At 41.3% G+C, this 24,914-nt stretch overlaps 1 protein-coding gene across 1 annotated transcript in view; it reads right to left on the reverse strand.

The window, feature by feature from the left end:
• TMEM132B (transmembrane protein 132B) overlaps positions 1-24,914 on the reverse strand; it is a gene marked incomplete at both ends in the record, with an annotated part of 174,251 nt that overhangs the window by 42,697 nt on the left and 106,640 nt on the right. Inside the window, one exon of the mRNA XM_079544007.1 lies at positions 17,231-17,417. Coding sequence (XP_079400133.1) covers positions 17,231-17,417 — 187 coding nt within the window. The remainder of the gene's footprint in view (positions 1-17,230; positions 17,418-24,914) is intronic.

Raw genomic sequence — 24,914 nt, forward strand, 5'->3', positions numbered from 1 at the left:
CAACAAAAAGCACTGAAGGATAGGAAGAAGATGAAAAAATATCTTCTATCTTTGCTTGCAAAGCATTATCTTCACAATTAGCCTTTAAAGCATTTAAGGCATTATTCAATTCAAACTTTACAATTATTTCTTTAAAACCTGCTACATTATGAATAATGGAAAAAACACCAATCTTCCAGAAAGACAAGCTAGGTACAGTAAGTGAGTAAAAAGAGAATTACTCACTTCACGTTAAAGAACTCATCGAAAGAACTTTCATGGAGGAGGAGAATGTCTCCCATTTGCTGCCATTTTACTTACCATGAAATAACTATACAGCCCAGCTCACTGGCGAGGAGAAAATAGATCGTCATCACTGGACTGTTCAAAGAGAATTAATAGTTGCCATTTTCATCCATTAAGGAAATTTATCTTCCTCAAAACTGGCTGTGTCAACTATTCATTCCTTCCTTTCTCTCTGAAAGTGGGCAAATTTCCAAATGACAGTACATGTATTTCTTCTTTTGCAGTATGAATTTCAAATTGTTTACCGTTGTAAGGTAGGAAGAAGGCCAGGTGTAATACCCTATTCTTTCTTGTACTGAAGCTGACAGGGTCCTCTTGCTATATAGTCATTGCTCCTGCTACAAGGACAGACCAGTACAAAAGAATATGCTTTTTACAGAGGATGGAGCTTAAGAAAAGATATGGTTCTGTGGCATTTTGACACATCATTTTAGTGAAGGAATGACAGGGAGAGAGTGTTGCATTTCAAGGTCTTTGTAAATGTACCACAGAATTCCAGATCAGAAGTGCTCTCACTTGAAAGCACCCCTATACATTTACGGCTTCGAAAGGAGCAAGGGCTCCTTACTTCCCATTTCTTGTTATGCTGGCTTTTTCTCTTCTCTTTCTTACACAACGCATTATTCAGCCCTCCCTGATGGCAGCTGACCTCCTCAGTGCTTGAGTGCTCACAGGGCACTGGTAGGGGCCATTGCTTCCCACAGGTGGAAAGAAAATGAAAGAAAATGCCCTTTTCCCCCCCACTTTCCAGTAGTCCCTAAGTCCCACTGTAATCACCACCTGTGCTACAATTCTGTGAGAGCCAGCACTGCAAATTTGCTTTCAAAGTATTCCTTTAAAATGGCAGAGTCTTAAATACAGTGAATGGTAACCCATCATTCAAAGAACCAACTTCCTGCATCTGTTTGCAGAACCTCAGTGGGGGCATTCACCTACAAGAGCTGAACCTCTGACAGCGAGGAACAAGAAAGAAAAGAAAAGAAAAATAAACAGAGCACAGTGTCTCATTTAGTAATTTCAGATTTCCTTGGCAGTGGGAATCTTCTGAAGATGGATAAACTGGATCTGGAAACAAAAGCTGTTTCAATAAATCTTTGAGGGTTTTTTTTTGCTATGCTGCAATATCATCACTTTCCAAAAGGCCATTAATTACTGCCAGAAGGCATCTTACCACAAAACACAGAAAAAGACAGTCAACAGCTTCACTCCACATTCTCATGCTTCACTGCAAGCCAGCTTTGAGTAACAAAGGTTTGTTCTCATGGCCAATACAACACAAGGTGGCTAACTAAAGCCATTCTTCTAAGATCAGCAGCTACCACAAACACATTTTCCTGCTTTGTTTCATTTTTTCTTGTTAAATGACACTGACTTTAACAAACTGTCCAAAGGTTGTACGTTCTTAAATGAAGCAATACCTGGCACTTTAAAATTCTTCTTCTTCATTATCAGATGTAATTGTGTAAGCTGTTGATTTAGTTTTGGATCTTTCCCTCAATAATCTTGTAATTGAACTGTGGTATGCACATCCACTGCAATGTGACAAAATCTATTACAGAGAACAACCCAGAATGAAACTGCAGCCCTATTTCTTCCTAATGAGAAGCTGAGACGGGAGAGGAAGATGAGGTGAGCTTGCTCTGAGCAAGTCACAGAGGGTTGGAAGCAGGCTGACTCAGCCTTGGCCACATGAAGCAGAAGCCTGTCCCAGCTGCCACCCAGCAGCTCCTTCTGCAGGCTTTACAATCCATTCAGCACAGCTGTGCATAGCTCTTGCAGCCTGTGTTTCCTCAGCTTTTAAATATATTCTTCCCGCTTATTCAATATGGTCTCTTGAGGAAAACAAAGCCAGAAACCCTACATTTCATTAAAAAAAAAAAAAACTAACATGAAATGTGGACGGGGATGTGATAAGTAAAGATTTTGCTATTTTTACATGAGCGGTGATATTTACAAAGGTTGGAAGTGATGTTTAGGTTTTACCTATTTCTGGTCACACGGATTGCCCGTGGATTTTTCTGAGAATGTCTATCTGCAAATTGATGGTACTGAACACATAGAAAATGTGCTGGGTTCCAAGACTTCATTCACAAAGCATTGCTTGTGATTCTGATTAACCATATCCTGTCCTGAAACTACCATAATCTGGCTGCTGAGATTAGCTCCTATGTTACCAACTTGCATTTCATGAGAGCCAGGGTCAGACTGAAGACAGCTTTTCCACGCACAGGTTTTTCCAACACACATTTTGGTGATGACTAGTAAAGCTTTGTATTTATCATTCTGTCCACATGCCCACAAAGAGTGCCATGAGCATTACTATAAATTGAAGGGAAAAAAAAAGGACACGGTGATTAACGAAGCAGATTAACCTCCAAAACACTCGGACAGCTGTTTCGACATACTGAGTCTTGGAGGCCAATATGCTGAAACAGCTGTTCTTATACACAAGGCAAACTTCTCTGTGTTGTTTTTCGATGTGTATCCTCTAGGTCTGTTTCAGATCTCAGTGACTTCAATGCACATCTGGAGCACTGTCAACATTGTTGAGTTTTTATCCTTTTTTTTCCCCCCATGTTCTTAGCAATTTCACCAGTGTCAACTCATTCATTCAGCAGGATGCTCAATGACAAAGTCAAGCGGCTTCCCAACATCTTACCAGGGACCTGCACTCTCAGGCTGCTGTCTGCCATAAGCAAGACGTTACGGAACGGATGAATGAATGCCATCATTTTTGCACATAGCTTTATAAGAGCACAGAGTTCTTTAAATGGAAAGCATGCTATGGTTTGTGATGCTTTCTCCCTTCGTTTCCAAGGCAACCCAATAGACACACGCAAACACACACGTGCATGCTAATACCCTTCATCATGTGAGAGATTTCTTCATTTTTCAATGAAGAAACAGCTCCAGCAACAGGGAACGCCTAAGCCAAACTTCTCACACAGTAACACACATCAGGGAAGCATTCAAGAAACTTTTCTCTGTCACTGTATGCTTAGACAGTTTGTTGCATCCCTCTGCTTTCTACAAGGCAGTGCTTTCAGGCAAGCTCTGCCAAAGACAAGGTAAGACCCAGGAAGTTTGGTTTGCACACGGATGACACAATTTCCTCCTAAGAGAAGGAAGCTGATGACCATGGAGGCAGTTGGTCCTGTGGAAGGTCCTACAGCCTCGGGAAGCCCCGCAGGAGCTGAGTGCACAAGTTGCACTGACACTTGGCACCCAGACACAGCCGTGTCTGTCTGTGCTTCTAAATGAAACTCATTTCAGAAAAGCAAAGTCTAGGCACAAAAATGATTTGTCATGCTCAGCACTCCATGCTAAATCACTTTTATACCCTCTGATTCTCAGTTGTAATCCTCTTTGGAATTTGCTTAATTGCTGGGCTTTTAAGAGCTGGAGGTCAGATACAGACACTGAGTAAAAAGTAAAAAACGTCAAAGGCAAAGTGAGAGCCTCACAAATTCTGCTGTTTAGCTGAGAACTGAGATGTGACAAAGAGGAGAGGCAGCTGGAAATTGCAAGAGATGTTTTGAAAGAAGCACTTTGAATCATTGTTCTGTTATTGTTGTTTCCATCTATCTGATTTTATCCTCTGCATAACAAAAAGCCCTGCTGATTGCTTTACTGCCTGGGGTTTTGTGCTTGTCCTTCCCACTCGGAATGTCAGTGCAATGCAGGTTTACAGAAACAAGTCAGACTTTGGCCCAGAGTTGGCCCTGGCCTATCTAAATATGATGTTAACCACAACAGGACACAAACCTGCTCTGTCCTTAGGGGTCAAGTGCCATTTCCATATAAAAACCTCACTGTCAACATGGCAGGAGTATTTGGAGTTGCATTATGTTGCACTTCTCGTTTACAAATAATTCTTTTAAAAGTGCAAAGTGCTTTTTACTAAGAGCCATCACTAACTTCAACAGGGGCTGCACTAAGAAAACAGTTTATGGATACAATTTGCTTAATTCATGCACTCACTAATTTTTCAAGATTGCTACTATTAAGTTGCGCACCATGTAGCCTTAATGATTTTATGTTACATTTTATATTACATGCTTCTATTTATAAATGGTTTATAAGAGACTAATCAATATTTAATAGGCACTTCAAGTGTGGAGAAGACATGAGTAGCATGCGTTAGCAAAGGTTATGGGCAAGTCAGTAGAGGGTCATAAACACCTATAAGCTATGGCTCATAAGTAGCGCATTGGGTCATTTGGATTTTGTAGCAATTATCCAATTAATTTTGAAAGTATTAATAACTATTTGTAAACTGTTTGTAAGTGGAGTCCTATTAAAAGGAGGCAATTCCATGACCTGTCCTGCCTACAAGCATTAGAGGGAAATACATAGGTTTGTTTTTCCACGCCACGCTCTTCCTGTAAGCTCAAACTAATGCTTGTTTCCAGTGCAAACAAGTTACAGCGTCATTCTGGGATTTGGGCATTTTATCATACATCCTTAGGGTTAAATTCTGCTTGAAGATGCATAAATTTAAGTCTCACAGGAGCCACTGGAGCTGCTGGCTGTGCATATGTGCGTGTAGGAGGATAGAACTCAGCCTTTTTATTTACAGTACCATTAATTAAATTACTGCAATTAAATATCAAATCAAATTGCAGTAAGGTAGCACTAAGAACCACAGCTTGTATGAGGGTTGATGAAAACACATGGTTTTTAATGTGCCACTCTATAAACCATGCCCCAAAGGATATTGCTTGAAGTAACACACATGAAAATAAAATTTCATGCAAATACTTTTTAATGATGTCCCAGTTTTTGTTATCGTATCCAATCATTCATGTGGGCTTCCTGCTCTTGTTTTCTTAAAGGTGAAATAAATAAGTAAGAAATGGAAGAGCTCTGATCAAATGGAAGAGTTTCTGATCAACTCAGAGCAATTGACAGCGTGCCACGAAATTAACCTGCAGTTAGTCCAGGGCACATGCTCCAATAACAAATCTGTCTGACTTTACGATTTTCTGATTGTGATTATAAAACTTACTGATTTTCTAATTTTCTGTGACTTTCTAATTAACTTCAATAATAATTGACATTTTTGCAAACAAGCCAAAGGATTAAAAGCAGAAAGTTTTCTCCCGTGCCAGCCTAGCCCTGCACTACTGCTGAGTGCTGCTGACTCCTTAAGGAGTCATACAACCACTCAGTGAAAAACCATCACTGAAACAGAAAAAAATATTACTATTATTGCATCACAGCCCTGGAAGACACTTGTTGTGCTCTGAATTGAATGGGTTTTTTTTTGAGAATTTGACAGCAGAATTTAAAAAGTTTGCTTCTCCACTGATCAAATCAAACAGAATTGTATGGGCTTCTATTTACTGCAGGAGAAAAACATTAAGGAGGTTCAATATTTATGGAGTATTTCATGGAAGATCACTAGAAAGTTCCAATATAATTTCCCAATTAAAATCATCTGCTAGCTGTCATATCCATTAATATTATCTCAAGTCACTGTATACTGAAGCTATCCACACAACAGTGCTATGTGAACATCCATAGCTTAAAAATTAGTAATTACTGTCTAGACAATTCAGTTAGCTACAGCTGAGAGAATATAATGAATAATTTATTTGATGAATTTTTACATTCCTTTTCCTCCCTGTGAATTGTTCATGACCAGTTAGGACAACTTGAAAATGCACACATTGCTTAGAATTATTTTCAGCAAATAATTGTTAACCTGAATATCTTTCCACTGGATGGAACCATTTGAATTGCAGGTTTGATACTCACATTATGGTATATAGACCAGATTTGAACCAGAAACCCAGAAGTAAAAGGCTAAGCGACCACTGCAACTCCCTGCTCTGACAAGGAATTCAAAGGTATGTTTTTCCCTTTGAAATTCAATTTTAATTAGGTGAGCCTCCAAATGGAGGCTGAAACAATGAGTGTTTTAACTCTGCAGCAGATCAAATGCATTCTGACATCCATACAGTAAGGAAGAAATTGCACACTAATTAGAGCCTGAGATCAAATGCTCCGCGTTGTCACCCCAACCTGAAGCAAGGTAAGTGTTGGGCCGTTAACCCACGCCTGGCACCCTGTGCTGCTGCAGTTACCCAATGGCCCACGGTGCCTTCATATCAAACTTCAGCTCTTGTGGCCTCTCCTCTGGCAGGAATGGGGATGAATCATAGAATCACTAAGGCTGGAAACAACCACAAAGATCCCGAAGTCCAACCCCAGCCCACCCACCATGCCCACTGGCACATCCCTCAGTGCCACATCTCCATATTCTTGAACACCTCCAACTCCGCCACCTCTCTGTGCAGCCTGTGCCAATGCCTCCACACTCTGGGAAAATAAACATCACCTAAAATCCAGCCTGAACCTCTCCAGCACAGCATAAGGCCATCACCTCCCATCCCGTTCAATGAATGAAATGCTCTAAGCAGTCTGCAGTTTCTCAGGGACATTCTCTTCCTGCATAGAACACTGTTGAATCCCACTATCAGAAAGCAAGTGCACTTATCACCTCTTGAGTAACTTGGAACTTGTAACTCTGCTCCCCCAAGCACTGCTGGCCTCACTCCTGCTGTGGGGCAGTGCTGCCTTCTGCACCAGGCTCAAGTCTCCCAGTAGAGAACACAGTTTTACCTTCCAGCTCTATAGGAGGTGTAACTGTGAAACTGCTAAGTCAAGGTCTTCAGAACAGAGCAACACAGAAGATTATGAGGCTGTCTTATCTTCACAAAGCTGTAGCACAGCACTTTCAGTAAAGCTGAGGCATCTCTGGAAGAAATTTATTTAAGCACAATAGCTGCTTATAGGCTACCTTACAACTCCTACCACTCCTTGATTGCTGCTCTGCTCCATCGTTACAATGCTGTTTTAATTGAGTTTAAAAAAAAACAGAAATTACATTTAAAATAATTAACAAACCCAACTGATACTGGGGCCACAGAAAGCAGAAGGAAGCAGATGGAGGTCAGTGCCAGCCCTGAACAGGAGCTAAGTACAAATGCTTAAAAAGAGAAGCTTTCCATGCAGCAATGTGTGCCCAAGAAGTATGGCATTGTGTCTGTCTGGCAAGCACGTGGGTCTTCTACTTAACTATAGAGCTGTGTGTATCACTCTGTACACACACATAACACACCATCAGTACATGCAGAAGGGACCCAGCTCTCTGCACATCTCACTAACACAGGCTGACAATTAAACAGTCCTAACAGGACTTGCTCTCCAGCTAGCAGAACAGTTAAAAAACAAACATAATTTTGTTCATGTGTGCCTATTATACTCATGTGCTGATTTAATTAACAATAATTTCAGCATCTCTGAGATTTCTTCTCTGTTTTACAAATGATGCTGTTTTGATGAGCGCTGTATTTCAAATTACTGGCCAATCCACTGCAGCCCAAGACTGGAATGCTACATTAATTGGCAGTAAAACCAAAATGAGCACTCTGGAAAAAGTTATTGATGAGCCAAATTATTGGGTAATTGCTAAGGAACAAGAGGAGTCTCGTTTTAGGCAGACAACATAGAAGCTTTGGAGCTCCCCTCAGCAAAGTGTTGTTCCTGTTTTGAGTCTGCTCACGTGCTCTCAAAACTCAGTGCAGGTTGGCTTGTGCCTTCCCTCTTGCAATCGCTCTGCCAAAGGCTCCCCACGTCCCCAGCAGCCTGCCCAAGGACCCAGGCATCCCTCTGACAGCTCACACTGAGCTCCCACCAGCAAATCCTTATAAAGACAGAAGCAGCAAACCTGAAGGAACGGAGGCAAACAGCCCTCTGGAGGCAGCACAGCCGTAGCAGCTCAGCAGCAGGGCACCTCTTTGCATTTTCCTCTGCGCAGTTATTATTGGAACCACTTACTTCTAACAAAAATTTAGTGCCTGTGCATCCTTGGAGAGGGTTTTCTAAGAATAGTAACTCTGCAGATGGAACAGGAAGACCTGAGATCGCGCTGGCTACAAGAATACCTGGATGTCCTCCTACCCTTCGTGCAAGGAGAACGTGGCAATGCTTCCAAACTCAGCTTTATTTAGAAACACCTCACCGGACTCTCTACTGCACTTTGTCAATCAAGTCGGAGCTGCTGTTCCTTTCTGCTGATGCAGGTGTGCAGTGCAGGCTTCATTTGACCAGAAGCAGAATCTCCAGAACAGCACGCCTTTAATAAGCAAGCAGGGCAAGAAAACAGACAGGCAACACATGCAGCCTCATAGAATCACCAAGGTTGGAAAAGACCTCCAAGATCATCCAGCACAACCATGTGCCTATCACCAATAGCTCTCACTAAACCACATCCCTCATCATGTCATGAAACAAAGGCACTTGGGACACTCCTGAGCATGCTACACAAGGCCAGGTGCAGGTGAGGGATGTAAGCAGGCACTGCTAAGGCACAGGCACCTGTGCTCCACTCCTGGTGGCTGAGAGGTGGGCAAGTTCTTAAAAAGAGAATACTCAAAGCCATCTTGCTGGGCTGGGAGACCTTCATTTCGTGGGGTAATCAGTGCTCTTCTGATCTGCAAACAGCTAGCAATATGTGGTCAATCACTGCAATCATGAAAGCATCAGAGTGATTTCCAAGAGGGGAATTAGTGGAAAATAGTACCTTTGGGACTTGATGAGCAGCTAGCAACAGGATCTCTGAAGCGCTTGGCATCAGCATGTCCTGCACAGTCATTAAGGTTTTGGACAACGGTTGTAACAAGTATCAGCAAGTGTATCTAATTTTATGAAAGGAAATTATTGGTTCTCAGTGGAACAACACGGTGCTTTTACCCAAGCAGGCGTCAAACATGGGTATGAAATCCCGCACATAATCTGTAGCTGTTGTCATTCAATGTTTATCATCCAACACAGTTGAATACAATTCTTATCTTTGATGGATGTGGCACACAATAGCTGTTTTCTTGAGTGCTTCATAAATATTAATACTATTCACAGAGCTTCTTAAAATTTGTCATGTCACATCGCTTTCATAGGAACAGTCAAAATGCCATTATTTTTGTCCCACCAATAGCAAACTCTTTTTTTGGTTTCTTTCATTTTTGCTCTAAGAACTAAATGGCAGAGTATGTTTAACTGAGCAGAGGGAGAGAACAAGGGACAATGGATGGCACTGATCAATTCCAAGAATGAGTTCAGATGCCCAGAATGAGAGTGAAAGGGACAAATTGTGATATTCTTTGGAAAATACAGTTCAGCCAAAACTGAAACACTTCACGAAACAGAGGAGAATTGGCTGGAATTTCATTTTTGGAAGAACACCAACAAAGAACTTTGACGTTATTAAAATTGTCCCACTCTACCACATTCAGAATGGGGTATTTGCACTTAAGGAAAATATTTCTTTTTTTTTTTTTTCCCCCCCAAATTAAATATTTGCACATTATTTAATCGACTTTAATCAAACAGCTGAGTACAGCAAGGAAAGATGGTTTTTCTCTGTTAAACAATTTTGATTAATCCCAAATAGCTTCTCTGAATGTTCCTTCCCAAACGAGGCCAAAATTGCCTGGCTCTGAACAAAGCCCATTTGGGCGCCCTTCATGACGTGCTTTCCCCACACACAGCTTTCAGCACAGTCAAAGCCTTCCCCTGGATCCAACTTCATCACATCTTCAGTGGTTTGTATTTCGGCTGCTACGTTTCAAGGAATCCTTTTGAATTTAATCTTTCTCCATGAAGTTCACCCTGCACTTGTACAGAACAGCCATACAAAACAAAGCCACTTAATTCCCTACAACAATTAATTTGACGATGGTAATAATTGCAGAAGATCCTATCTCTGCTGCAGAGACACAGAATGCTCACTGTGGGCATGAGAAATACAACAATACAGATGAAGAATTTCCGGGTTTTTTCCTCTCCACAGTATTTAATTTGCTTTGAGTTGAACATCTTCCTCTGTGGGGTTTTAGGGATGCTCAAGGCTTCAGTCCTGCTCCCATTAATCAGTGTTAAAATACACTTTGAAATCTGTGATCTGAGATTCTCAGATTCTGCTTTTAGAAGGAGAAAAGGAATACAACCTTGATAGTCCTTGATATATCCAGAAAGACTTTCTGCTGAATGTACTTTTTAGTATTTTTTCCCTTGCAATTTTCTGACTGTCACAATCATGTTCTCATGGTTCAGGTACAACAGAGGCACACTGACCATCTTAAGGGGAAGTGGAAGGCCAAAGGTCAGAATGATTTCAGGTAAGAAATACACATACAGCGCAGTGGATAAACACATATGGGACTCTGTACATAAATCCATTTTAACCAACCATTAAAAAAATATGTAAATAAGAACCGACTGACCCTACTCTGAAACTTCTGCCACTCCAGCATTGTGCATTCTGAGGTTTTATAACTGACACAACAGAGAGGGAAGAAAAGTGGCTGCTGCCATTGACATTTCCTTCATCTCAATGGGCTGAAGGTAAGCCTCTGTCAGAAGCCAGGTCAGCTTCCATCTTGGCTTGGTGCTGCTCTTTGCTAGGCATGCGAATGCAAGCAATACTGCCATCAGCAAAAATGCTTTCTGGAGGAAAAACAAAAATCTTTAAAGGCTGCTTTATTTTTAAACACTTCCTTTCAGATTCAGCAGAGTTCTGTGCAAGAACATGGACGCTCCAATTCACCTTACTTCAGACATCCTTCAGCTTGGACTGAGTTAAAACAAACGTGCCAGAGAAATCTTTTCCCCAAAGAGGGGCTCAGGAGCTGTCACGACTGAAAGTCCTCCCAGGCTGCCTTTGCCTTCCTATGGCTCATTGCTACTTGGCAGCCAAAGCGAGATGTGCATAAAAAATAAAATAAATAAATCACCCTGCATTCCTGCTTTTCTAAAACAAATAAGCAAAGTGTTGCACTCAGCAATTCCCTTTCAGCCTGAGTTATAGAAATGGGCATCTTTGAGGACCATTTTTCCTGGGTGTTCTTGTCAGCACGTTTGCTAGCAGCAACTGGAGATGCTATTATTCAGGCTCCTGTTTAAAAGAACCTTACTAGAGTATATACAGCCATCTGTGGCTCTAAGTGATTCACAACATTAGTCAACCATTAGTCAACCAAGAGCTTACATTTTTGGGGAGAAAACGAGATTTCTGAAGACACAGATTAAATACTTTTAACATATACAGGAATGTTTCAGGCAGAGGGGCTGCGAGAACCAGTGAAATATTGATTGCTGCCTTTGAAAAACAGTTTAGAATAATGACAGGGAATTACAATCCTATTACTATACCAGAAAGGCTCTGTACCATGTATATCTAAAGCACTAGTGACGCCAGTCACAGACCAAACCATCATTTTCCTAGATAAGACAAGCACACTAGAGATTCATCTGTTATTAAACCCATTGTTCCTCAAGCCTTCACCCTCACAAAGAAAAAAAAAAACAGCCCAAAAACCAGCTGTATGCATCTCCTCAGTATCTTGTGCTTTACTTTGACAAAGTTCCTCGTTGCCTAGAAACCCTCTAGAAGAATTGGAGTTTTCTTTTTCTCTTTTTTTGCCCCAACTGTTAGCTAGATAACAGATTAATCCAATCACGTTTATTTGTGACAGAAACCTTCATGACTGGCTGAGGACTTGTGAAGTGTTTGCTCCTTGTACCCTAGGAGTCAGGCTCTGCCACTGGCCTCATTATCAGGAGCTTTCTATAACCATAGGAATTCCAGCCTACAGCTGGTTAGATCAATGGAGGTCACTAAAGACTGCATCCCTGCTGGACAGATTGCATTTGTTAGTGCCATCAGTTTGTGTGATTAGCAGGACATACACTTCACAAAACATCATCCAATCCACAGCTCACATCTGACTTCACTGCCATACCGTTTGCTTTAAAAAATCCCCCACAGTGTTTATATTTAATAACTGTAATACCAAAATGCTGATTCTGATATTCACTAGCAACAAAAAAAGACCATGCAAAGTAGTTTACTTCCATTTTCTACCCTCAGTCTCTATTCTGCTGGGCACAATGAAAATGGATAACTTACACTTCTGGGGACTTCAGCTCCACGTGTCAATCTGCACACCAGATGTTGGAAGAATCAATTACCTAAGGTCGTTATTGTCAAAAAGAAAAGAAATAAGCCTCGAAGGAGCACAGCAACTGACATTTTCACCTGACAGTGCATCAGTGAACAGCCATACCGATCCTGAAAGGCTTTTAGGGACTTCTCAGCACCATGCAGCAGTACCCGAGCTGGAAGGCATCACACAGCCAGCCCAGGCAGTGCTCCATCCCGTTCACTTCCTAAGGGCCACACATCTCAGCTGTTCTTTCCTCTTAAAAGCTCACGGTGAAACATTAAGACAAAACTCAGTCTTCCTCCTGTTCTCACTAAAGAACTTCCTGGAGTCAAATACTGCAGCTCCCAAGTAAACTTCAAATTAAGGGAGTAATCCCTCATCCATACATTTTTACCTGAATTAAATCAGCTTAAATAGTTCTGCGCAGCATAAGACGATAAAGCAGCATTTACATTCTTCAGAGCCACTCATCTGCGCTGTCATTAGCTCTTGACAGAATAAATTCTACCTCTTTCCTAAACGAAACGTTTTTAGGGATATTAAGCAGTATTACTGTGAGATTTTTTTCCCTAAGTGTTTTAAAAAGTACCTTTAGGGGTATGGAAAGTGACTCACGCATCATTCAGGAGCAGGTAAAACTGAGCAAGAGTGCCTTCATTTCCATGTAATTTTCCATTCTTATTAAGCTTTGCTTATTCAGGTCTGATTAATTCATGCCTATAAAGTGTTCTGAAAATATATAATGGTACGTAAATACTAAATAATAACAGTGCACTTCAAGTAAAAATAATTTGTTAATTTGCATAGAGTTTTAGGAATTAGCATTTACTTTCCCTAATGTAAACGGGTCCACCCGATCCCTTTCAGCTATCAGAAGACGTGCCAGCAGTTTCAGGACAACGTGGCACTGTGTATTTTATGTGAGACAATTCACAGCGAATGAATTCGGAATTATTTGTGATGTTGTATTTACAGAGGAACACAGATATGTCCTGTTTGCGTTCGTTTTCAAATCCACATTCCATCTCAGCAAAAACCACGCTGCGCTGCTTCTGGGATTAAAATAATTAGAATTATTCCAATTTCAGGGGTTGCTACAGCTTGGAGCTGTGTTCTCTGAGTCCGTTGTCCAAAGACCCTAGAATTTCACCTTCTGCTTCTAACGCAGTCTGAAAAAGGCATTTCCCTACATCTTTATATCTGGGCATCTTATGACACCTGCTCTCAATACGTTTATTTTTATGCTTCTATATGAGAGCACAACTACGCATATACCCAATTAGGAAATCCTATCAGTAAGACTTCTTTGCTCAGAAGGGGTGAATTTTCCAATCTAGCTCTATCTACAGAAACAAGACCTTCCAGGAACAGAAGACAGACTATTAGTATCAGCGCTTCCAGGACACACGTCATCTTTTAGTTTCAAACACACACAGGAGGTATGATAGGTATGGAAGACCCTGAGTCCCCTTTGATCATCACAGCATAAGTCAACGAAGTGTGAATACCAGACAAAATAAACAGTCTGTTTCTAAAATGGTGTAAAATGCACACAGCAATACCATCTGGGATCAGCTCCTAAGCAGGGCTGGAAGCAGTGCCAGCAGTACAGTGAGTGCTTCACACTTGGAATTGATTTTGAAACCGGTGCTCATCACCTGCTAAGAGGCACTAAGGCCATGTATGGACCAAAAAAAAAAAAAAAAAAAAAAAAGGGTTGTTTGTGTGCATTCATTCGTTTCAGAGGTGCCATTTGCCCTCTTACATCCTTCCATGTCTTAAAACAATCCTCACATAAAACCCAATGGTTTTTCCCACAAGGCTTTGGTTGGTTCCTCTCCCACACCAGTCTCAGCAACCACAGATGATGGAAATGACAGCATAATGTAATGAGAGCCTTCCCCACCATGGTCCTCTAGTAGGTGGTATAGGACTGAAGCTTCTAAGCACTGATCTGATTTACAGGAGGAGACAAAAACAACTCCACAAAGAAAGCTGGTCCTTCCTTCAGCACTGGGGTTATCACAGCTGTCACCCAAACCCAATCCTGAGACAGCAGTAGGATGCATGCAATTGTGATCACCCCCTTGGCATTTCTCTTTTCTTTGTTGTGTCAGCCAGCAATGGTCTGCGTTCCCACTGCATCCTGCCCACGTGCTTTCCTACTGCGCACAGCACCTACACTGCCCACCCAGAGGCAGAGAGATGACTTTCAGAAAGCAAACCCTGAACCACTGGACTATGCCATTTCCATCTGGCTGTCATTCCTCTGGAAATCCCAACAGCCTGGCCCCGTGCAGCTGTGGAAAATGGAGGTTTCAATTAGAAGGAGCTTAAGGACCTGGGGAGAAGCGTCCAATGATGCAGAAAGAGGACTCTTTTCCAGTACGAAATTTGTTTCGTTTTCTCTCATTAGTGCTAATGTTTATTTATCTATATATTTTGAATGCACTGAATTTGGCAAGAAATAAGTTAAGAGATTTATTAGATGGAGGATCATCCAAATGAAAATGGACAGTCTGGGGCAATTCCCTGCGATTACATTTTAGTCCTCCTCTTCCAACTAAAATGAAAATAAAATCCCCCATCTTATTTACAGGTATCATATAGAGAGAACGAAGCGTAGAGCAATTGGTAGACCAGTGTCTCACCTGGAGACCCTCCCTGACCATGCCATCTTCTGTGCATCTCAAAACAGTGCCTATTAATGTGCTTCTGAATCGACACCAAAGGATTAGCCAGAAATAAGCTGCAATATCAATTCATTACAGCAAGATTGTCTGCTAATAAGGAGCTATTTTCTTGCTAGACAATGTGCAAAAATCAGCTGTCTTCGCTCAGAAACCCCAAAGCAAAAGACAAAAAAAAAAGACAAAAGCAACAAAAAATGCCTTTCAAGCTTGCTACAAAATGTAAATGTTAAGAACATCAGATTTTATGTTAAGGGCTTCATAAACCCACTAAAGCAAGAAATCAGCTCTTTTCATCAGGCTATTATTCAAATGTTACTGTGCAGTCTGCCACATCTTTATCTACCACAAAAAAAATAAAAAAAAATAAAAATAAAAAAATCAGGCTGCTAATGAGGAAAATATCCCCACTGCTGTTTCCAGAGCCACCACAATGCAATGACAGAATAAGTCATCTGCAGCTCTTTCTGTTTTCTATCGCTTGTTTAAGAAAGTAGCACAGAAAACGAACTTCTGATCGACTGCAGCAACAAAACAGATACTCCAAACAGTACAGATGTGGATGTCTCCACATTAAAAGGCCCAAAGCAGCCTACAGAGGCACACACATCTTGGAATGAAGGAATCACAGCATATCCTGAGCTGGAAGAGACCCACAAGCAGCACCCAAACCCAATGTCTGAGAGTACCATCCAAACACTCCTCCTTTTGTCCCTGACTGGGCAACGTAGTGCCAGAACTTGCATCAGTCAGTGACAGTTAAATGGAGCAGCACTGCAAACTAGCAATCATAAGGGAAGGAAATGCAAATACAAGCTGCTTCTCCTGCCACTGGTGCCATCAGTTCTTCTATCAGCCTAGCGCCAAGCCAGCCAAGGATGCTCACATGCAGCAACAAGTGATAGCCCACGTGAGACCCCCAATTAAGGGGTAAGGGCATAAATCCATAAAGCTTTTTGCTCTACTCCGCAGTTATCTTATAACGATGAACTGTGTGAGATTAGCTCCACTTCAAATTCAGGTTTTGCCTCAGATTTTGTCCAAGGACATTTAGAGATTGCTTAAAGCAGCTGCCATAACTGTAAAGAGATGAAGTGAAGCCCTGGCCGAACCCTGGCAGAGAAAGAAGCAAAGCTCTCATCCAGAGTTGACAATGAGCTCTGGGGTTGGATCTGCTTTTCCTGCATACCCACAGTGCTCTGCATGGCACAAAACCTGTGCTATCCATTTGGAACCAGCAATGCTATGTGCAAGTCAGTTCACGCACTACATCACTTTTATTTTATATCTGATTCATCATTGCTACTTGATAACGTTCCATCCACACAATTAGAGGGTTCTTTCATCTCCTCTAGTCATGCTTACTGTTTATTAGAAGAAAATTCTCTATTGACTTTTCCACACATCATTTCTCCTCTATCCCTTGCTGTCAGTAAGCATAGCCTTTGGCAGTAGGAACTGGAAATAAGATTTATTTAGGGCCTTGTTTACCTTTAGAAGTATCTTTCCTTGTTTTTGCCATATTAGGAGAAGCCAGTGGCCATACAGAGAAAAATACCAATATTCCCTGGTTAATTAGTAGAACAGAAAGAAAAGCAACACAGGCAGAGGGACAGATTGGAAAAAACAATTTACCCTTCAGAAGTGCTTAGCTCAAATTTACAGAGATATGGCTGTTACCCTAGTCTATGCACCTTAAATCCTGCCTGGAAAACATGTCCAGTACCTGAACCTTCAGAAAGTATTTTGTCCTTTTCCTGTAACTCCAAGAGCACCTTTTGTTAAACGGACGCTTTGCAGCTCACTGGTCTGCATGGTTCTCAGGGGAAAAGCAAAGCAGAAACCAGCCCAGTTGTTTGGTTTAGCAATGAAGTTTCTCCTCACTTGCATGATAATTTATTTCATTGAAAATGTCCCAGCTAATTGCAACATTTACCCTTAGAGCACATGCACGGCAGTCACATTAATACACCAGAAGACAATGGCTCCAAAGGAGCTATTACCATGTACCAGGCCAATAATCCACAAACACTAAAGGATTTACACAAAAGACTCAAATAGTTTCCTAGGAGCCATTATGGCATATCAGGTAAATAAAATATTATTGAAAAGTATTTTTTGCATTTAAATCATTTGCAGCAGGTGCACAGGAAGTAGCACATAATAAAACGGTTCACATTCCCCTGAATACTAACGAGAATCAGCGGAAGCACTGAGCAGAAAGCAGCAGCAGCAGGTTCTTACCATGGCAAGAGGAACAATTCCAGCAAACATCGTTCGGCTGACAAAGATCTCAGAGACCACCAGCTCGCTCAGAGAATCATCTCGAGGGTATTCCACCTGCCAGGTGATCTGCTGGGCCCCCGCTAGGCTGCTGGTGTTGTCGATCTCAAAGTCCATCTGCAGGATCTCATAGGAGGTGATGTTTGCTCTGGGAAGAAAGAAAACAAAATTGTCCATAGAAGCAATGTCAGTAGGATGTTACTGACATTCTGACTTCTCTTTTCAACAGAAGATTTACCATTCAATTTAACGTGCAGATTTGAAAACGGAAACCTAAACCAGGCTGTACACTGGCAACAGCCAGTATGGGCAATAGCCATCCTTTATAGACAGGTGACAACATCTTCTAGTTTCCTGACATAGAGCCATCCTTCCCATTAAACCCAAGCATTCGTTCCATGTAATCGTGAAGAACATACAGAACAAGCCCCAAACCCTGGGAACTGCACTGCTGAATTACTCAATATAATACATTATTATAATGGTGCTGCAAATACTAATGCTCCAGAACAACAGAACAGACCAGAAACTTTGGTGTGCCCCTTCCCACAGCAGTGATTCAAGTGCTGTGCTCATAGCGGGCTGCCTGTATGCTGCTACAACGAACAGACACTTAAACATCCTTTTCCTCTTCCCAACTGCACAGAGGCAAGAAACTGTTTTTGCCATATGTTTTTGAAGGCACATTGTAAAGGGAAAAAATGAGCAGGAATTATTGATTTTCATGTTTTCTTTCTGACAAGAAACAACACAAACATATGCTTCAATGGCTGGAGGATAAATATTTTCCATGCTGACAGAAGATAATATCCACCTTCAGGCAAAACTAGAAGCATCTTTGGGTGGCCAACCAGGCAGCCAGCAAAATCTCTTAAAGAGAAATATTATTGTACATTACTATGGATGTAATTAAGGCTGTTCTGTTAAAAGATCTAACCACTGTGGGCACTAAGATGGCACACTCAACTTCATGGTTTTCCACTTATCACTTCTGGCAGTTTGTTTTATCTACACTACATAAAATGAATTTGCTTGCAATGCAGAAATAAAATCTTGAGATGAGCTTTACATTAACTATGGATGTGGTTATTAGCCCTGTTAAGTATGTCTGGATCTGCAGTTTAGGTTCAATCTGTTCGAGCCAACAGTTGCCACTCACAAACACCCACAAGCAGCTTCCAATTCTGAACAAAACTATTGATGGAGGGTTTTGCTTTGGATTCACCAATGAAATAAAGTCCAAATACTGTCAGGTCAGTCTGTAGTTATCAATCAAATCTGTATGTCCCACTGATGGGCCTTTGCTCTGTCTGTCATGCGTTGAAATTTTCCTTTCCTTGTTTTTCTTCTATACACTCCCAAGGTAACCATAATAGCAATTTTCTATTTTTATGGTACACCAGAACTCAGCTCTCTATAAGAAGAACATGTGTACCTTGTCTATATAAGCAAGTTGAAGTAATACCTGGGAGTAAATGACTCCTGCCCCTACAAATACGCAAAGGCCTTCACTGTGTCCTTAGAACAGCGAGGAGCCTTCACCAGACAAAAGTTTCATTTAAAGACAGACGTGACCATTCACTGTTGGGTTGGAAATGAGCAGTGACACAACAGAAACTTTCCTCGGATCCAACTGATAGTTCATGCACACTAAAGCAGAGCTGACTTTCCAGGCAGGCGGTGGTCCTGCTTCAAAGGAGAATCCTTATTGTTGCCTGGAAAAACAACAGGGCTCACCAACTGCTTTCTGTTTTTGTCTCAGTAGCAAACCATGCAACATGAGATCGTAATACTACATGAAGGTCCATTTCCCATTTGGAGTTTTGTTGAAAGGCCGGGACTTACTGTATGCAGCTAGCTTTCACTCTTGAGTCTCCACCGATTGTGCAGCTTCAGCAAACAAGTGCTCAACTTTCTGCACCCCTTTGTTTGCCAGCAGGTTTCCAGTTTCCTCCAGAACAGCGGGTCAATGGATTTTCTCAAAGCTATGGGCTCTTTTTTTCCTCCTCAGGACAGAGTCAGCTTTCATGCAATGCCAAGTGTGACAATATGTGGGTCACAGAGTACCCCCATGGACTAACCCACCCTCTTTGTTCTGAGCCTCTTCCTGGGTTACAGCTCTAACAAAACCATGATAAAACCTGAAAAGTTTTCTCAGAGTTGAGCTTTTCTGCTCTCCACTGCATCTCCTGCAGAGGCTTCTTTCCTAGCAAGAGGATCGGCACTATATTCACACTTCATGCAATTTATTATCCACCCTCTATAATACCATGTGGGAGACCGCTGCCTTTTCCAGTGAAATTGAATGAGGTTGCCAAAGTAAAAGCAGAATTATATTAAATCATAAGCAAGACTTTAAAGGTTAGCATTTACCTCTACCAGCTCCATCAGCTGGTAACTTCACATCACAACGCCTGCATCTAAATTTCTCTCCTCAATGTGCAGCACTGCACCCCTTTATCGAAGGAGACATCCCACCCTGCCATGGCCAGTCCTCAGCTTCTCCTTGATGTGACTTTCAGCAGGTGACCAACGCTGGTCCCTGTGGTCACTGTCAATGTGAAAGTGTTTGGTGAAGACAAAACACTACGAGTGGGAAAACCCACTAACAGAGGAGATGATGAATGTAACTCATGCTGTTATCAGTCGTTAAATCCCACTAAACCATATTTTATCCTTTATCCTACTTCAGCTTTTTCTTGAGGTTTATTCCATTTTTCTCTTAAGTAAGTCTGCACTGTTGGGAAGAGCCTGATGGAATCTAAGGACTATAAATCACTTCCCCTTTCCAAATCTTTCTTCTCTTTTTAGATTAATACTTCTGTTGCCCAGTGAATTCTTTTCTTGGTTTAGAAGGATTTTGCCAAACCTCAGTTTGAGTTTAGAGGAGCCATAAAAAATAAAAAGTCAAAATTACTTTTATAAAAAAAGATTATTTCCTGCAAGCACAAGGAAAAGACCTTATAATTTTAGGCAGCTGGCATGGTTGCTAATAAGTCCATTTCTATGGAAATGAGTTCATAACTATTAATTTTGCCTGCTCCTGATCTATTCTTGATGAGCCTTTCAAATTTAGAAAAGCGCTTCATGATTCTCTCAATTTGGTAATTACTAACTCCCTTTGATGAATCCAGCCCAGTATTTCAGACATGAGACATTCATTAGACATTTTTCTTTCTGGTGAGAGGAGAAAAAGAAACCATGGCCTTGGATTTATTTCCTCTCCCAAACTCCAGCAAGTAGACCTTCTTCTTCTTCCTACTGAAGTTTATAATGTTCTTTGTGTACTTTCACAACACCACCTTTGGTGCTGGAAGAACCCCCACAAAGCCCTGACATTTGGGCTCAATTTCCTGATGTCACACCTCATGTACCCCTCACCCACCTCACCAGGCTGAACCTGAAGTATTTCCACTGGATGTTAAGCCAGAGAGCAGCATGCACCCACCCACAGGCTGCCTCTTCTCCAACAAAAACACTCTCCCAACACAGCAAAGCACAGGCTGCACAAAGAACAACAATAGTAAGACCTGGGTTTCAAGTGCTTAAGGAGCTTGAAGAGGTCTTCCATCCCTGCATTCAGGTGCTTTTTAGAGATTCACACTATTTTGGAGGGCTGTTACCTCCTTGCATATATTCTGATGGACTCTCTTCCTGAATCTGCTAGCATATGCAAAGAAATATATATATATATATATATATATATATATATAAAATCTGAATCTAGGAAAAAAAGCTATATTTTGCTTCTCCGCGTTTATTATCTTACTAGGAATTAATATGGAATGGCACAGGCTCATCTCACAAAATGACAGATTACTGTGAATGCCCACTGCAGCATTAATATTAGCCATTTCTGTAAGAACTACAAAATCACCTGGCATTGAAAAAGTAAAGAATTAAACTTATTCCTAATTTTTGTCAAAGCAAAACATGGGATTACTGAATTAAGTACCGGAACGGTGCACACTGATTGATGATGTGGTGGTAGTGGCAGTCTAAATAGTTAGTAGTTATCATAAATAAACAAACACCCACTATTAGCTATAAAGACTTGCATTGCTAACCTAACTGAAGAGCCTGCCCTTGCACAACTTCAGAGAGAAGGAAATCTGGCCCCCACCACAATGCATCGACAACTCAGATGACAGACAGAACCTCCTGCTGGTGCTGTTGGCCACTAGAGGAAACCATGAGCTTCATCCATTCATAAAATAACTTTTCCTGTAAACAGCAAACTAACTGTTTTTGAGGCACACGGCAGAGTAAATAAACTCATAAAAAATGGAGCAGACACGAGGCAATTGAAAATAATAAAACGTCTGGTATCGTCTTGCCTCCGAGTCTCCTCAAGGTTAATAATGGTCAATTCCACTCTCGCTGACAAATTGTCACCAAATTCAATGAGAACAGGATTATATAAGCAAAGTACATTAGTTTATGAAATATTTCAGTAATACAGGTCTCACTCCTTTGATCTCAAGAGGATTAATTTCACAAGCACGGCTTACCAAAGAGCAAACACTTACAAGAGGAGAGTTTTCAACAACTGATTGGAAATGCTCGTGACCCTAATTTCATACTGAAGTCAAAGGAAGCAGCAGATGGCCAGGATGTCTTGGGGAAAAGATGCAGATTGAAGGTCCTGACCTTCTTCCCCTTTAGGAAATTAAGATTCCAGTAGTCCAAAACGAAGGAAATGAGACGCAATGTCTCCTAACAGAGCAGCATCCAGTTTATGAATTGCAAAGATTCACGTACTGTCAGTCCTTATACCTTGCTGAGTGTTGCTCTTCACAGACACATGGGCTATGTGAACAGCTATATAGGATAAAACCAAGCTGTTACATATGTTAAGAATGCATGGACTGACAGAGTAGGTTTTAATAATCTAGTAAAAGGTATAAAAAACAAAGAAACTTTTGTTTGAAATGCACCACCAGGACCAGGTATTATTCATGGTATTTTTGCTTAGCCAACATTTTCCCACAACTGAAAACAATAAATCTAGGTAACGAGCAAACCTTTTAAGCTTTTCAGCTTCATCCACTGCCAATTCACAACTGTGCTGCTCACTAACAACTTGCAATAACTTTATTTGATTTTATCAACATCATCATGACAACCCTGGAGACAACTGAGACAATTGCTTCAATTATTTTTATTTGCTTCCACCCTTGTGACAGCGCACAGAAATTCTTCCAGTAAAAGAGTCCTTAGATACTATTTTAGTTAGCCTTTAGCAAAACAGGACTTAAAAGAACCAAAATCAGTCTGGATGTAATTGGTAGAGTCCATTGCTGGGTACTGGGACTCCATTTGCTCCTTTGTTACAGCTCTCCCTTTTGAAACAGCATGTAAGCTTTTGGGGGTTTATAAAAGCACTTTGATTGCACTGAATATTTTTCTGACTACTATTTAGAGCCTCTTTATTGCTGTGCTGTGTATTTCTTGAAATAAAGCTCCTCTGCCAGGAGAAAGCATCTTGCTGGGGAGTACAACAAACCCATCCAATAAGAAGCTGGGGCCAAAGTTTAGCTGATGTTGGATGCAAATATAGAGGCAACTATTTTTGTACACAAATAATAAATGATTTTTTGATGAAAGATTTACACTGAATTCTAACCAGTTAATAAATACCAGTGCCCAAATGGTGCTTAGAATTTTTCTCTCAACTGTTCAGAAATCTTTGTGTATTTACATACCATAATCACATGGTGCACGTTCACACTGTTATGCAAGCTGCTGAAATACACCATCAAGCAGCGATGGCTTTTTAAGCAACCAATGACTAAAGTTTCAAGACAATAAATCCAGTGATACAAGAACTTCTTTGCAATGCATAACTTCCATTACAAACCTCTCCCTCCAGAAACTCCCAGAAGACCTTTAAATGAACAAGAGTGCAATTTTGGGAGACACTTCTTTTACCGTTTCTGATACTGCAGTTTAATAACCCAAGGCATGTCTATATTCAGCCAAGCTGCACATAACATCAGGGCACCAAACACTGCAGTTAACCTTCAAAGAGAGCTGAATGGTCTGGGTCACTCAGGGAATCGATGGTGCTGCCACTGAAAATAACCCAAAAGTTACTTGCTAGAAATGCATTGCCATGCAAGGGGACAGGCTCGATCTGCCTATAAAGTCACCACCTTACAGCCAAACAAATGTGCTCCCTGCAGGTAGTTAAGTAGATGAAAAAGGCTGATCTCCCACACAGCGCCTCCATCCTCTCTACCCCATATTAGTGGCTACAAGCTCAGCATAGAAAAGATGCTTCACTCCGTCCTGTTCCTCCCCAGCCAACTATGAGATGGAAGACATGTAATTTAATTTCCCTGAACACTTCCAAATTTACCACAGGTTATCAGGAAGAACGACTCTACACGGCAGCTCCTGAGCCCATACCACTATGCAAGGCTCTTGGATCCTTACAAACACACACAGGCTCCTCATCCTGAGTGAAGAGCTTTGTAAATGAAGTCTGGGTCCATCAACCCCAGGGTTGAGTTCTTCCTCAACTTACACTTGCAACAAAAACTTTCCTTGGCATTTTAATACCTTACGATTTCCACATGGCCGACATTGGTACTAATTGGTCAAACTCATTCATATACACCAGGTGCACGGGTACAGAAAAATGTGATTTGCCCCAGGAGATGTTACTGGTGATCCAGTTGCTCTTTTGATTTCAACTGAAGCTGGCAGCCTCTCGGCTGGGCAGAAACAGCAACCAGAGGGGATAATCTAAAGATGCAAACTCCCCACGTGCTGCATTTATGAATGAAAGGGAAGAGGAGACAGGCTGCAGATGGTAGCACTCACATACCTAATTCGCTGGAGGATGCATGAAAACAGTGACAAATGGTGCTCTGTTCTGAGGACTTTAAAAGCCTAATGTGACACCTTCAACTTAATCCTCTGCTTAATGGGCAGAGGGTGGAAACAAACATGTAGCAGAATGCCAAGCAGTCGGCAAGGACAATGGAAAGTTAATAAGCAATGGTTTGTTCCAAAACTTGCTTGAGTGCACAGAACTCATGAATCTGCTGCAGAAGATACCCTGATTCCAACTGCACAAAATAAAGAACAAATCAAAGCAGGAGCACAGGCGAGAATTATTTGCTTCCTCCTACATTCTGTTCCAATTTCAAGAGTCAGCATCTAAAGAGTTAGACAGCTATCTTCAAACTTAACATGCACTCACATGGAGAAGTACAAGCAGGGCTGTCCTGTGTCTAGTTCACATTTCTGCTAAGAAAAACATGGCCATGGTAACATCTTCAATGAAGCTAACACAGAGATCAGTGCTGTCTGTCAGTGTTAACACAAATAGGATCTCCTCTCCCTCCATGTCCTTCAGAGAGACCTGGTGCACATATGATTGCTTTATTTTGTAGTCTGGTAATTAGGAGAAAAAAGAGCTATCTTTTTCCTGCTGTTACTGATATCCACTGAACAGACAGTGAAACTGTTAAAATTAACTGGCATCTAAAAGTTTCCCACGTTTTAAATGATAAAACAGGATTAACTCGGCTGAGCAAGCAGGGTAAGAGCAGAACAGGGCCAATCACAGTTCCACTCCATACCCCTTCCTCTTGTAACAGAGATCTGCTTACAGCCCTCATCTTCACAACAAAAC

This window comes from Tetrao urogallus (assembly GCF_951394365.1).
Source record: "Tetrao urogallus genome assembly, chromosome: 17".
NCBI lineage: Eukaryota > Metazoa > Chordata > Aves > Galliformes > Phasianidae > Tetrao > Tetrao urogallus.